Source organism: Musca autumnalis, unplaced genomic scaffold (assembly GCF_047663935.1).
Source record: "Musca autumnalis isolate F117 unplaced genomic scaffold, ASM4766393v1 scaffold_1, whole genome shotgun sequence".
Classification (NCBI taxonomy): Eukaryota; Metazoa; Arthropoda; class Insecta; order Diptera; family Muscidae; genus Musca; species Musca autumnalis.
Genome location: NW_027411644.1, coordinates 206422832 through 206435127, shown reverse-complemented (window position 1 = coordinate 206435127; position 12296 = coordinate 206422832). Strand labels below are relative to the sequence as shown.

The 12296-nt window shown below is 36.4% G+C and overlaps 1 protein-coding gene across 6 annotated transcripts in view; it reads left to right on the top strand.

The window, feature by feature from the left end:
- The window catches only part of larp (La related protein), a 101741-nt gene extending 91984 nt beyond the window's left edge, over positions 1-9757 (top strand). For all 6 annotated transcript variants that reach the window (XM_073959938.1, XM_073959934.1, XM_073959935.1 and 3 more), the window contains 4 exons: positions 3269-3330; positions 3415-4475; positions 4605-6976; positions 8155-9757. In XM_073959938.1, the coding sequence (XP_073816039.1) occupies positions 3269-3330; positions 3415-4475; positions 4605-6976; positions 8155-8870 (4211 nt within the window). In that variant the 3' untranslated portion in view covers positions 8871-9757. The remainder of the gene's footprint in view (positions 1-3268; positions 3331-3414; positions 4476-4604; positions 6977-8154) is intronic.
- The last annotated feature ends 2539 nt before the right edge of the window (positions 9758-12296 follow it).

Genomic DNA, 12296 nt, shown 5'->3' with positions numbered 1-12296 from the left:
CGTTTATCTATACCGACAATTTTCTGCAGGAATTTTGCATATCACCAACGAAGATTATATACCAAATTGTACCCATTTCTGTAGGCTACTGCAGCTAAAGCCCATAAAAGTACCGAAAATCGGGCGGCACTGTTCAAAGGGGGACCTATACTGTCAAATTTCCGGGAAAAAGTTTTGCAGCCCCAATGAAGACTAGATACCAAATTTCCGCCACTTCGGCTGGGATAATATGGGTAAAAACATTAAAAATACCGAAAATCGGAAGGTACGTTCTATAGGGGCTATAACAATGTGTTGATCTATACCGACCCTTCTCAGCGGTAAAGTTTTGTAGCCCCAACGAAGAGTAAATATCAAATTTCCGCCAATTCGGTTAGATAATGTGCCTAAAACCTTTAAGATACCGAAAATCTGAAGGTACCTTCTTTGGGGACTACATCAAAACTTGGACCTATACCAACAATTCTCTGCATAAATGTTGTATATCCCCAATGAAGCCTATATATCGTATTTTACCCATTTCTGTAGGGTTGCTGAGGCTAATACCTTTAGAATTCCCAAAATCGAACGTTCTATGAGGAGGGCTATATTAAAACGAAGACGGATATAGCTCATATTCGATGCCAAACCTCCTCAGAGTAATAGAAACTTCTGTATCAAATTATAGAGCTGTATTTTTAATAATTGAGGATTCTATGCCGAATTATGTCATGCTTTAGCTCTTGAATAGTTGCGGACTTATCTTTAAAATAACCTCAAAGAAATAAGTCCTAACGGTGTTGGCTGTATAGTAAGTGGCACCGCAACGTCCTGTTGAATCCTCATTTTGTACACAACCATATCTTCCAATTCAGGCAAAAAAAAGTTCGTCATCATCTCACGATAACCGCCTTGACCGGCCTCATTTTGGAAAAAATACGGTCCGATAATGCCACCAGCTCATAAACAGCACCAAACAGTCTCTCTTTGTGAGTGCAGATAATAGAGGTTCTATTCCAAATTATTTCATCCTTTAGAACTTGATTTGTGGCTGGCTTATGGATGTTCGTTCGTCTTTTCCTTAAAATAACACCAAAGAAAGAAGTCCAACTTTCTCAAATCGCATGACCTTCGCGCTCAATTGAGATCGTCACCACGTGAGATAACCTGGCCATTAAATTTGTTGAACAAAAGAGTAATTGTTCCGGCAAGAGGCACCGCGCCTTCTTGTTGAAACCACATATCGTGCACGACTATGTTCCAATTCCGGCCATTAAAAGTTCGTCATCATTTCACGATAGCTAACACCACTCATAGTAACTGACTTGATCGGCTTCATTTTGGCCGATAATGCCATCAGATCATAAATCACGCCAAACAGTCACTATTTGTAGGTGCATTGGTCTTTAAACCATCCATCAGTCTTGAATTATTATTCGCCCAAATGCGGAAATTCTTGTTATTGACGAATTAATCGACTGAGGTGAAAATGTGACTCATCACTGCACGATACGCGCATTTTGATTTGAACTCCAATTTTCATAATAAGTCAATCAATCATCATCAATGTACTAGTATGTGTGTGTGCGTTAGAGCGTTGCTTGATTGTGTATCTTTCCCTGGTTTAAATTGAGGTAGTCTAAAATTGAGATATATAAAATGAAAATCCGGAAAAAAACTTGACGTTTAGGCGTTGGTTCACATTCAACATCGAACCTTCAAATTTCACTACACTTTATCTGGAGCTTCATCATCATTGTCAGTCCATGATCTGATAAGCTGCTACAGATGTTAACCACCTTTACCAAAGCGTATTTGATCCAATTCACAGATTTTCATTTCTGTACACCCTCTTTTGCCACTCTCTGTAGCTCTTTCTTTCCACTATAATGTTTTTGTTTTCGAAAAACAAATGCCGCGTGTCTGGAACATGCTATAATGGCGGTGTACATTCAAAAATATACACACAGAGAGCTCTCTGTGACTGACAGCAGTAGCAGCAGAAGTGTGTTATGGGGTATTCTTTTCATCTATAAATAAACAACACAAAGTTTTTTGTTTATTCTTGCGATAATTTAAATAAAAATGGCATGATCTTTTTCTGTTGTTCCTTCTTCTTCTTCTTTGTGTTTTGTTAGTTGTTGAAAAACACATACACCACAAAGTAGTAAGGGGATCTTCATGATGAATACCACCTCCAAGCTTTTTAAATAACTTTGTAGTTTTGTAGTCGTCTGAAAGGAAAAAGTTGGAAACTTTATGAAACTATTGGGGCGAGAGGGAGGAGGAGACTATGGGAACTCATGTAATCTAATTTTATTTGACATGTGATTAGCTGAGCAGGAGATTAGAAAAACAATGTAACTTGAATGATTTGATTGAGAACAAAACGATGTCTAGTTTTTACTGGAAAATTTTAAAGAAAGAAGAAATGCATTTTTAAAAATAGATTGACATCCAGATAACCCCATTTTTGTAATCTTGAAATAAAAGTCTCAAAGAAATGCACTTCCACAGTAGATTTCATACTTTGTGCAGTGCAGGTTTCCCAAATTTTTTCATAATTTTTAATGTTAATATTCCATTACAACTTTGATAGTCCCTAAACAAATTCCCGAAATCTCCCAAGTTTGTATATATTTAAATAGCCACGTTTATAAATATACTACAAATAGCCAAGTTTGTATATCTAATGGTCTATGGATGTAATGTTTCCCAAATATATAGCCAGGGTTATCAAAAACGCACTTGAAAATATCTTAATGTTCTTTCTGAGAGACCCTTCACTCAGAAACCAATGATATAACTAACATAGCTCTGTAATAAATATTCTCAAAAGACCCAAGTTAAGCTGAAAACACATCCAACGTTTGAGTAAAGTTTTGTGTCATTTCTGGTAGAAGAATAAAAGACAGAGTGCTGTCAAGTTTCAATTGTTCGTTATTCTTCTACCAGAAATGACACGAAACTTAACTCAAACATTGGATGGGTTTTCAGCTTTAGTACCTCTGATAGTCCTTAAATGAAATGTTTCTCTTTGATAGCGATGACTATAAAAAAGACGCATAAAAGTGTGTCAGTTTTCGTTTTGGGAGTTCCTCAAATATTTTTTTTCGAAATTTCTAAGCTTTCTAAGTTAGTCCTTCAAAACGAATTAAAAATCGGTTATGTGGCTCCCACATAAGCTAGTCAGTCTATAAAGCCAATCGACTCCATACTTTTATACTTAACTCTTCAAAAATATATTTCAAATTTCTTATATCTCTTTTCTTTCTCTCTCTCTTTACAGTCGTCTCAAAAAGTGATGCGAATGCTGCCGTGGTAAAGGACAAAAAGAAGGTCAATCAAAAAGTAAGTAGTTTGACAAACATAAAACTTCTCAACTTAAATTTCATTTCATTTTCTCCTTCTTTCTCCCCCCTCATCTCTTTGCAGGCTAGTGATTTTAGTAACGTTGGTGATTGGCCAATGTTAATTGGTGGTAAACCAGCTGGTACCGAAACAAAACGTTCAAATAGAAAACAACGTTCCAACGCTCAAAAAGAAGATAACAACGCCGCCACGGTAAAAACTACCGAAGGCCAACAATTAGTTGATAGTCAACAACAACAACAGCAACAATCATCGACCGGAGGAGGAGCTACAACCAACGATAAAGTAGCTCCATCAACATCATCATCAGCTTCCAGCACAAGTTCAAGTGCTGCCAAAGAAAATCAAGATCCCAAAACTTCAGCCACAACTGGCTCCACTTCTAACAACAACAATGAAGCATCTTCCAGTAATGCCGGAAATGGAAACAGCAACAACAATTCCACCCCAACTACTGCCACAAATGGCATCAATAGAAAAATACCCAAACAAAAATGGAGACCTTTACAAATCGATTTGGCAAAAACTAGTCGTTCCAAATCAATTGGTCGTCCCACCAGAAGAGGTATCAATTCCCAATCACGTTACCAAGAACGCAGCGGCGGCGGTGGCCACAATCGCAATACAACCCAAACTACTGGTGGTGGCCACGAATCTAACGCCACCACTGAAAGGCGTTCAGCCAACAACGCCAATGGGGAGCAGCAGCCTCAACGTGGCAGTGAACGCCACAACAATGCTGTCAACAACAAAACAAAATCTGGCAATGTGGGTGAACGCATTGATTCCTGGCGTAGCGGCAGCGGCACCAATCGGCACGAACGTGGTGACGGTGAATACGAACAACGTCCAGCCCGCAGCCAACGGCGGTACCGCACGTCCTACAGGGGCGGGCGTCAAGGGCGCGGTGGTGGCGGATTCTCAAGATCGGGACCAGGTCGTACGGCAAATCGCATACCACGCCATCTGTTAGCCAATGGCGAGTACGCAAATTACTTACCGGCGGATGCCGCTGGTACAGATCCCTCATTTGTTCTTATGGGTACACATTATTATGGTCCCATGCCTGCTGCATATATTGAAATGGATGCACAAAGCGTCAAAGAAGCTATTAAAAAACAAGTGTAAGTATTCACCATTAACATGTTGAGCTTTATGTGTTTGTCCCCCCTCAGTATAAGTTGTGTGTGGCCATCGATACCTTTTAATTTATAACTAATTTGTTTTTTCTTCTTCTTCCTTTTTGTTTACAGTGAATATTATTTTAGCGAAGAAAATCTTACCGGCGATTTCTTTTTGCGCCGCAAAATGGATGACGAAGGCTGCATCCCTGTCACCCTAATCGCTTCGTTCCATCGGGTTCTAGCTTTAACCACAGATGTGGCTTTAATCATTACAGCCATAAAGGAATCGGATAAAATTGAACTGTTGGAGGGCTATAAGGTGCGCACAAAGACAAATCCCACCATATGGCCCATTAAGGAAGCTGTGGATACAGTTAGTAACCCGCTAAAAGTGGCAGCAACTGCAGCCACAAGTGGTACAACAGCAGTAGCAGGCAGTGCATCCGATGCGCCCAGCACCAAACCTACAGAAATTAGTGCTGCCACCACAACTGCTGCTGCTACCACAACCACCACCACTACTACTACCCCCACTACTAAAGAAATTGTAACAAGTCAAGCTAATGATAAACCTGCTGCTCAAGAAGCTACAAGCACTGATACTGCTGCAACTACAACTAATACTACTCCTGCAAATAACAATACCTCACCAAGCTTGGTCTATGTTTCCGAAGTGCCTCTGCCACCGATTTTAACCTCACCCATGGCTACAAAGCCCCTGAGTTGTATACCACCACCACCGGTGCCACGTAATTCCCAGAATTTACTACCCACCATTTTGTTGCAACAAGAGAGACAAAAGCCTGCCGCTGCCCCTGCATTGAACGCCATTAGTGCTCTCACCAAAAAGGTGGAAGCTGCCCAACAATCAGCAACGGGTGGAGCGGTGGCTCAGTTGGCGGACCATTTGAGTGGATTGGCTGAGAGTGTAACAACGGCTGTGAAAGCACCAAACTCAACATCGACACCGGAAAAGAAGAAGACGGCGGCGACAACAACGCAAGCCGAAACTGAAGGTAAAGCACCAGCGGCTACCTCTGAGAGTGCTGATTCAACAACAAGTGCTGCTGAAGCTGCCGATGGCATGTGGAAAGAGGTAAAGAGACGCTCAAAATCAAATGCTTATAAAGATACTAAATCAGCCACCACCACCACCAACTCGACACAATCGTCATCATCACAATTGCCACTCGCCAACACCACCTCTTCCGCATCCACATCAAATCAATCGTCCGCCTCCATGACCACCACCAATACAAAAACCACCACTCCTACCAACTCCCTGATTCCCACAAACAAAACATCCAATGTCACTTCATCAAATGCTTCCTCTGACAACAACACCACCTCCAACACCAATTCCTCCTCCTCCACTGCCACCACCATCATCAAATCTTCCTCTGCCTCCTCCAAAACAGCTTCATTCTCTGCAATCGCCACAACCCAACCTGTCGAGAAGGAAGAACTAGACTTCCAGTTTGATGAAGAGCTTATGGATCCTATACCTGCCTCTGGACGCGTCAACAATTTCACCGAACACTATTCCGATGATGATGAATCTGATTATGAATTTGCCGATCGTGATATTAATAAACTGCTGATTGTATCCCAAGTACATCGGGCCCCCAAACACGAAGGTTATGATCGTACAGCCGACTTTACATCAAGAACAAAAATTACCCAAGATTTAGAAAATGTCATCAACGATGGTCTGGTCAACTATGAAGAAGATTTATGGATTACCTCTAATACGGCTAAGGATTATCGCACCGTCAACTTGATATCTCAAGAAGATTTTGAAAAATTAGCCGGCAATGCTCGTACTGGATTACAACGCAATCAACAACCGCCACCACCACCTCCACCCGCCTACGATGATGAAGACTCCACGCTTAATACTACGCTAAATTCTACACTGAATTCCACCATTAAATCGCGTAGAGCTCGTTTCTATGCCGCACCCAATAATCATTCTCTTGATTTGCGTACACCACGTAAACGTAAGACCCGCCATTCTTCGAATCCACCGGTTGAGGCTCATGTCGGTTGGTTGCTCGACACCGTTGAACATCGACCACGTACCACTTCAATGGGTTCTTCGGCCGGTACATCACCAACCACCTCATCGTACGGATCATCAGTACCTCAATCATTGCCTGTCTTCCAGCATCCCTCACATGCTTTACTCAAGGAGAATAATTTCACCCAACAAGCATATCACAAATATCATTCACGTTGCCTTAAAGAGAGACGTCGTTTGGGCTATGGACAATCGCAAGAAATGAATACGCTCTATCGTTTTTGGTCATTCTTTTTGCGTGAGAATTTCAATAAGACCATGTACAATGAATTCCGTACGTTGGCATTGGAAGATGCCAGTCAGGGATTCCGTTACGGGTTGGAATGTCTATTCCGTTTCTTTTCATACGGTTTAGAGAAGAAATTCCGTCCTCACATCTATGAAGATTTCCAAGAAGAAACGATTGCGGATTATGAAATTGGTAAGTGTTACACGTTTTTCACTGTTTTTCTGAGTAACCAGGAAATGGGAAAGAGGGCAAAGATGAATTGAATCCATTTTGATTTTTTTTTTTGAAGATGTTAGTACGTTGAATGGCAAATGCAGGCATTATCTCCGTGAGGTATAGAGAACTGTTAGCCTAGGTTAAAGGGGGTTATTTGACCGTCTCTCAGGGTCATTATTCCAAATCACTTACACCGATGACGAAGCAGTGAACAGTTCTAACATTTTGACGTAATGAAAGAATGTTATTCTTCTTGTGTAGGTGGTCTGCTGGAGTAGAGATGGGAGCGTGTCACTATCGTCACACTAAACAGCAACAAATAAAGTGTTCAGCACTTGGTCTCACTGAAGTGCTTAGTTGTTTTTGTTTAGTGTGACGATCGTGATACGAACCCATCAGTCATGAAAAGGCGCCATGTAGTAGGCATTAGAGAGCGAATTCGAGAATTCTATTTGTAATTCGAAATATATCAATTGTGATTCGAGAATTCAATTTTTAATTCTATACATTCCATCTGTAATTCGAATTTGTCCATTTGTAATTCGAATTATTTCATTCGCAGTTCCATTTTTTTCATTCGTAATTCGAATTATTCCATTTGAAGTTCGTATTATTCTGTTTGTAATTCGAATTATCCATTTGAAATTGGAAACAAAAAGTTAAAAAAATATTTGGTTGCATTTCTTGAATTTCATTTGTTTCGAATTACAAATGGAATAATTCGAATTTCAGTTGGAATAATACGAATTTCAAATAGAACAATGCGAATAACAAATGGAATAATGCGAGCTACAAATGAAATTATTTGAATTTCAAATGGAATAATACGAATTACAAATAACATTCTGGAAATACAAATGAAATATTACAAATTACAATTGAAATAATAAAAATTACATCTGAGAAAGTTGTAGAACCTCACTCCTTTTGAAATACTTCGCCAGCTTATTAAGTTGTTTTGCCTTCTGCGGGATTCGGGAAACAGTATTGCCCGCATTTCCAGTTGTTAGACCTTTAGTTTAGAGTCTTAAAAACTAACTATTGCGATATTGAAAATAATAAAAAGTCTCCCTTGTCCCATCTGGGATGTTTGTGGAACAATTATTATTATAATTACTAATTTATTTTGCCTATTCTTCTTCTTTCTTTTGCAGGACAACTTTATGGTCTTGAGAAATTCTGGGCTTTCCTTAAATACTACAAAAATGCCGATAAACTGGAGGTTCAACCTAAATTGAAGGAATACCTAAAACGATTCAAAACCATTGAAGATTTCCGTGTTGTTGAGCCAGAAATTAATGAAATGTTGCAGGGTGTGGGAAGCCTTAATCGTGGTCGTAATTTCCAAAGACATCGTAGTGTATCCGAAAGTGATGGCACCAAAGTCATTGTGGCCGGAAGTGGTAGTAATCGTCGGCCCAATACCACCATAACCAATCGTAGCGATTATGTGGGTAATAGAGTACAACAACAGCAACAACAACATCAACAGCAACAAGGCTACCAAGGCGGTGGTGGTAACAATCGCAGACGTACTGGTTCTTTTGGTAGTACCACAGTACGTGTACGCAGTGGTTCCTTGGGTAATAAACCACAAATTGCCAATCGTAATTATCACTATGGCTCACCAAATGAACTAAGGCGAAGTGGTGGTGGTAGTGGCAGTAATTCCGGCTTAAATCGTAATCAACGTCAGCATCAGCAACAATTGCAACAACAGCAAAAACAAAAACAACAAAAGGATGCTGCTGCCGCCAACAAACAGCAACAACAGCAGCAAACTCCAGCAACAACCTCAACATCATCTTCGGAACAACAACAACCAGCCACTAAAAAATCAACGACAGCGTCTGTAGCGGCGGATAAATAAAATTCATTTGTTTTTACGTCTGCTATTTTTTATTATTATTATTTTTAATTTTTATTAAACAATTATTTTTATTTTCTTTTTTTCTTTACATACATTAAGTGCTATTTTCTATATAAAAACAAAAACAAATCTAGTTTATATTCTAAAAAAAAAATATTTTTAAAACTTTTTTTCTTCACATAAAAAACAAATAATTTCTATTTTGGGTATTTTCAACAACAACAAAAAAACTTTAAAAAAATCTTGAAGAAATTTAAAAAAAGTTACCAAAAAAATTTATAAAATTTTTTAAAAATCGCCAAAAAAACGAAAATAATGATAAATGAATAATTTTCTTTATTAGAATGTAGGCTTACATATATTTTTCCGTTCATTTGATAAACAAAGAAAAATAATTTAATTTTGTTTTCCCACCAAAAAATCCCAAAATTGAAACAAAATTTACTAATATTTTTTGTAATATTCTTTCTTCTCACCAAAAAACTCGATTTTTTTTGTTTATAACTATTATTTATTGTTAATAACTGTTTTTTTCTTTTCTTTTGAAACAAAACCAACCAGTTGTCCTTCTTTTTTCAGTAGTCCAAAAACTAAACACCATTTGAAAATGCTCAAAATCACCCACAGATCATTTAAAACTAAAAACAAAATTGTTGATTTTTTTCTTTATATTTTTAATATGATTATTATTTTTTTGCAAACTACTATTATTGATGTTATTAAAAAACAAAAACAAATCCCAAAAATATTATATTTTTTTAAAAAATTATATTTGCTTAAAAGTGACTTTATAATTAATTTTCTTTTTTTGTATAAAATAAAAAAAAACTTTATATTAAATATTAATAAAAAAGCCATGGCAAAGCTACCAGGGACCGAGAAGAAAACAGGATTTTGAAATATTTATTGTTTTGCTCTTTTCTCACCAAAGAGAAATTTGATTGGTTCCCAATACCGTTTTTATCCATCTCTCACAACCATTTTGGGTGATTATTTTTTAGCAGATTTTTTTAGGGGGAGATTGGCAGTTACAGTTCGTAAGTTATTAGAAAAACAAAGGGGTTCTTTAAAGGGATATACAAGGTGCTTTGAATGCTCTTCATTTCACTTCGATTCTTGAACATTCTTCAGATTTTTAAAAATAATCAACATAACGAAACATAACCTTAAACAAACTGGAGGTTACCACTCAAAGAAGGATTTTATAGGCAAACATTTAAATTTAACACAATTTGCAAGTCTATAAGGCACATACATTTTTACATTCTTAGCCTATGGATGCATATTTTCTTCAAAAACTCTTCCATAATTTTGGGATAGAGTTGATTCAGTTTATTGATAACTATAAAGAACATCCTTGATATATATTCCTTGGTGTTATAATTTCTAATTGCTAAAAATAAACAGTATCTCTGCTATATCCATTTTTGTTAGAACGGAAGATCATCCTTAATACCCTATTCCCTAGTGATATGAGAGAAACTTGCAAACCCATTTTGTTCTCTTAAAAAAGAGAAAATGCTGTGCTGCTTTGACCCCCATGATCGCTTAATTGGCCCACATATTTTATTAGCTGGTTCCCTTTTGAAGGTGGTTGTTAAGCTAATATGTTTTTATTAACAAAGCATACATTTTTTCCTATTATTTTTAATTAAAAATATATATATTTTGTTTTTTTTTTAGTTATAGCAATACATAATGATTAATGAATTATTATACAAAAGAAATGAAAAATACTAAACAAATTAAACAAAGATTATACGACAAAAAGTTAAAGCAACAACAAGATTACACTAGGACACAACACGAAACGAATAGACACTACAATAAAATACACTCAAGCAAATAAGTATACATATGAACTACAAAAAAACAAAAAGAAAATATCGAACTCAAAACAATAAACAACCAAAATTTTTTGCAGCCCCAGTGCCAAGCTTCGTTACAATATTCTTGACAAAAAAAGATGATAAATACAACAAAAAAGTGCGAAACAGACAAGCAGTAGTAACACACATAAATATATAATGCAAAATAACTACTACTTACTATATAATTACAACTTTCACACTACACCACGAATGTAAAGAATAATCATTTGAATTTCTTTTTTTAATTTTCTCTTGTAAATATTTTATTTTTTAAATATTACATTTTTTATTTAGTTAATGAAAATACACACACACACAATTCTTTCGAAACTAACAACAACATAAATATATATCTTATAACTATTATGAAATAACTTTAAACAAAAAAGAAGAAGAAGAATATGAAATCATAAAATTTTATTTGAATTTTTGTTATTAGTGCATTAAGGTTATAACTTAAAATTACAAAAGAAATAAACAAAAAAAAATATATTAATAAAATCTATCAATTATCGGAACAATGTTCATTCCGATTTAAAAAACACAACAATTAATTTTTTATTTTATTAATTTTATTTTTTTTTACCAAATTTTTTTATATTTTTCAGTTTAGGTTATTTAAATGCTTTTAGAGACCACACCATTTTCACATGTAATTCGAATAATTTCAGTTGTAATTCGAAACATTTCACTTGGAATTTGAGAATTCCAATTGAATTTCGAATTATTTCATTTGTAATTTGAACATTTCATTTGGAATTCGAATTATTTCATTTGTAATTTAAGAATTCCATTTGATTTGTAATTCGAATTATTTCATTTGTAATTCGAATTGTTCCTTATGTAATTTGAAGTTTCTTCATTTGAAATTCCAAATGAAAAAATTCGATTTACAAATAGAAAAATTCAAATTACAAATGGAAAAATTCGAATTACAAATGAAATAATTCGAATTACAATGAAAAAAATTCAAATTACAAATGAAATATTTCGAACATCAAATGGAATTCTCAAATTACAAATGAAATAATTCGAATATCAAATGGAATTCTCAAATTACAAGTGAAATGTTTCGAATTTCAAATGAAATAATCAAATTACAACTGAAATTCTTCGAATTACATGTGAAAATGGTGTAGACATGTTAAGTATAAATACGTTTCACACAATTCGGTGTATCTGAGGTCGGTTCATGTTTTGGCCTCAGTGACATTTTCCAGTCAAATTGAGATTTCGGCAGGGCAGTTTAAAAGCTGCACTGTGACGTGCGTGCCTGTGGCGCATGTTGGGTAGATGTTTTGAACGGTGTCGTCGAGCCTTGCCCTATAGGAATTTAGGCGGCTGCACCATTCCGAGCGAAGTTGAGCAAAAACTATTCTGGTTTCTCGTGGCAGCTGACACTCCTCAGCTGCAATAGATAGGGGATGTTCGCTTTCACGCGATAGTTTATGGCATCTTGACTTCATGCAAAGCTGGATCTCTCTAGATCATGACCTCCTGTGACAGAATGCATGCCATAGTGCTGCTGTACTGGAAGAATCTTTGTCTTCTCATG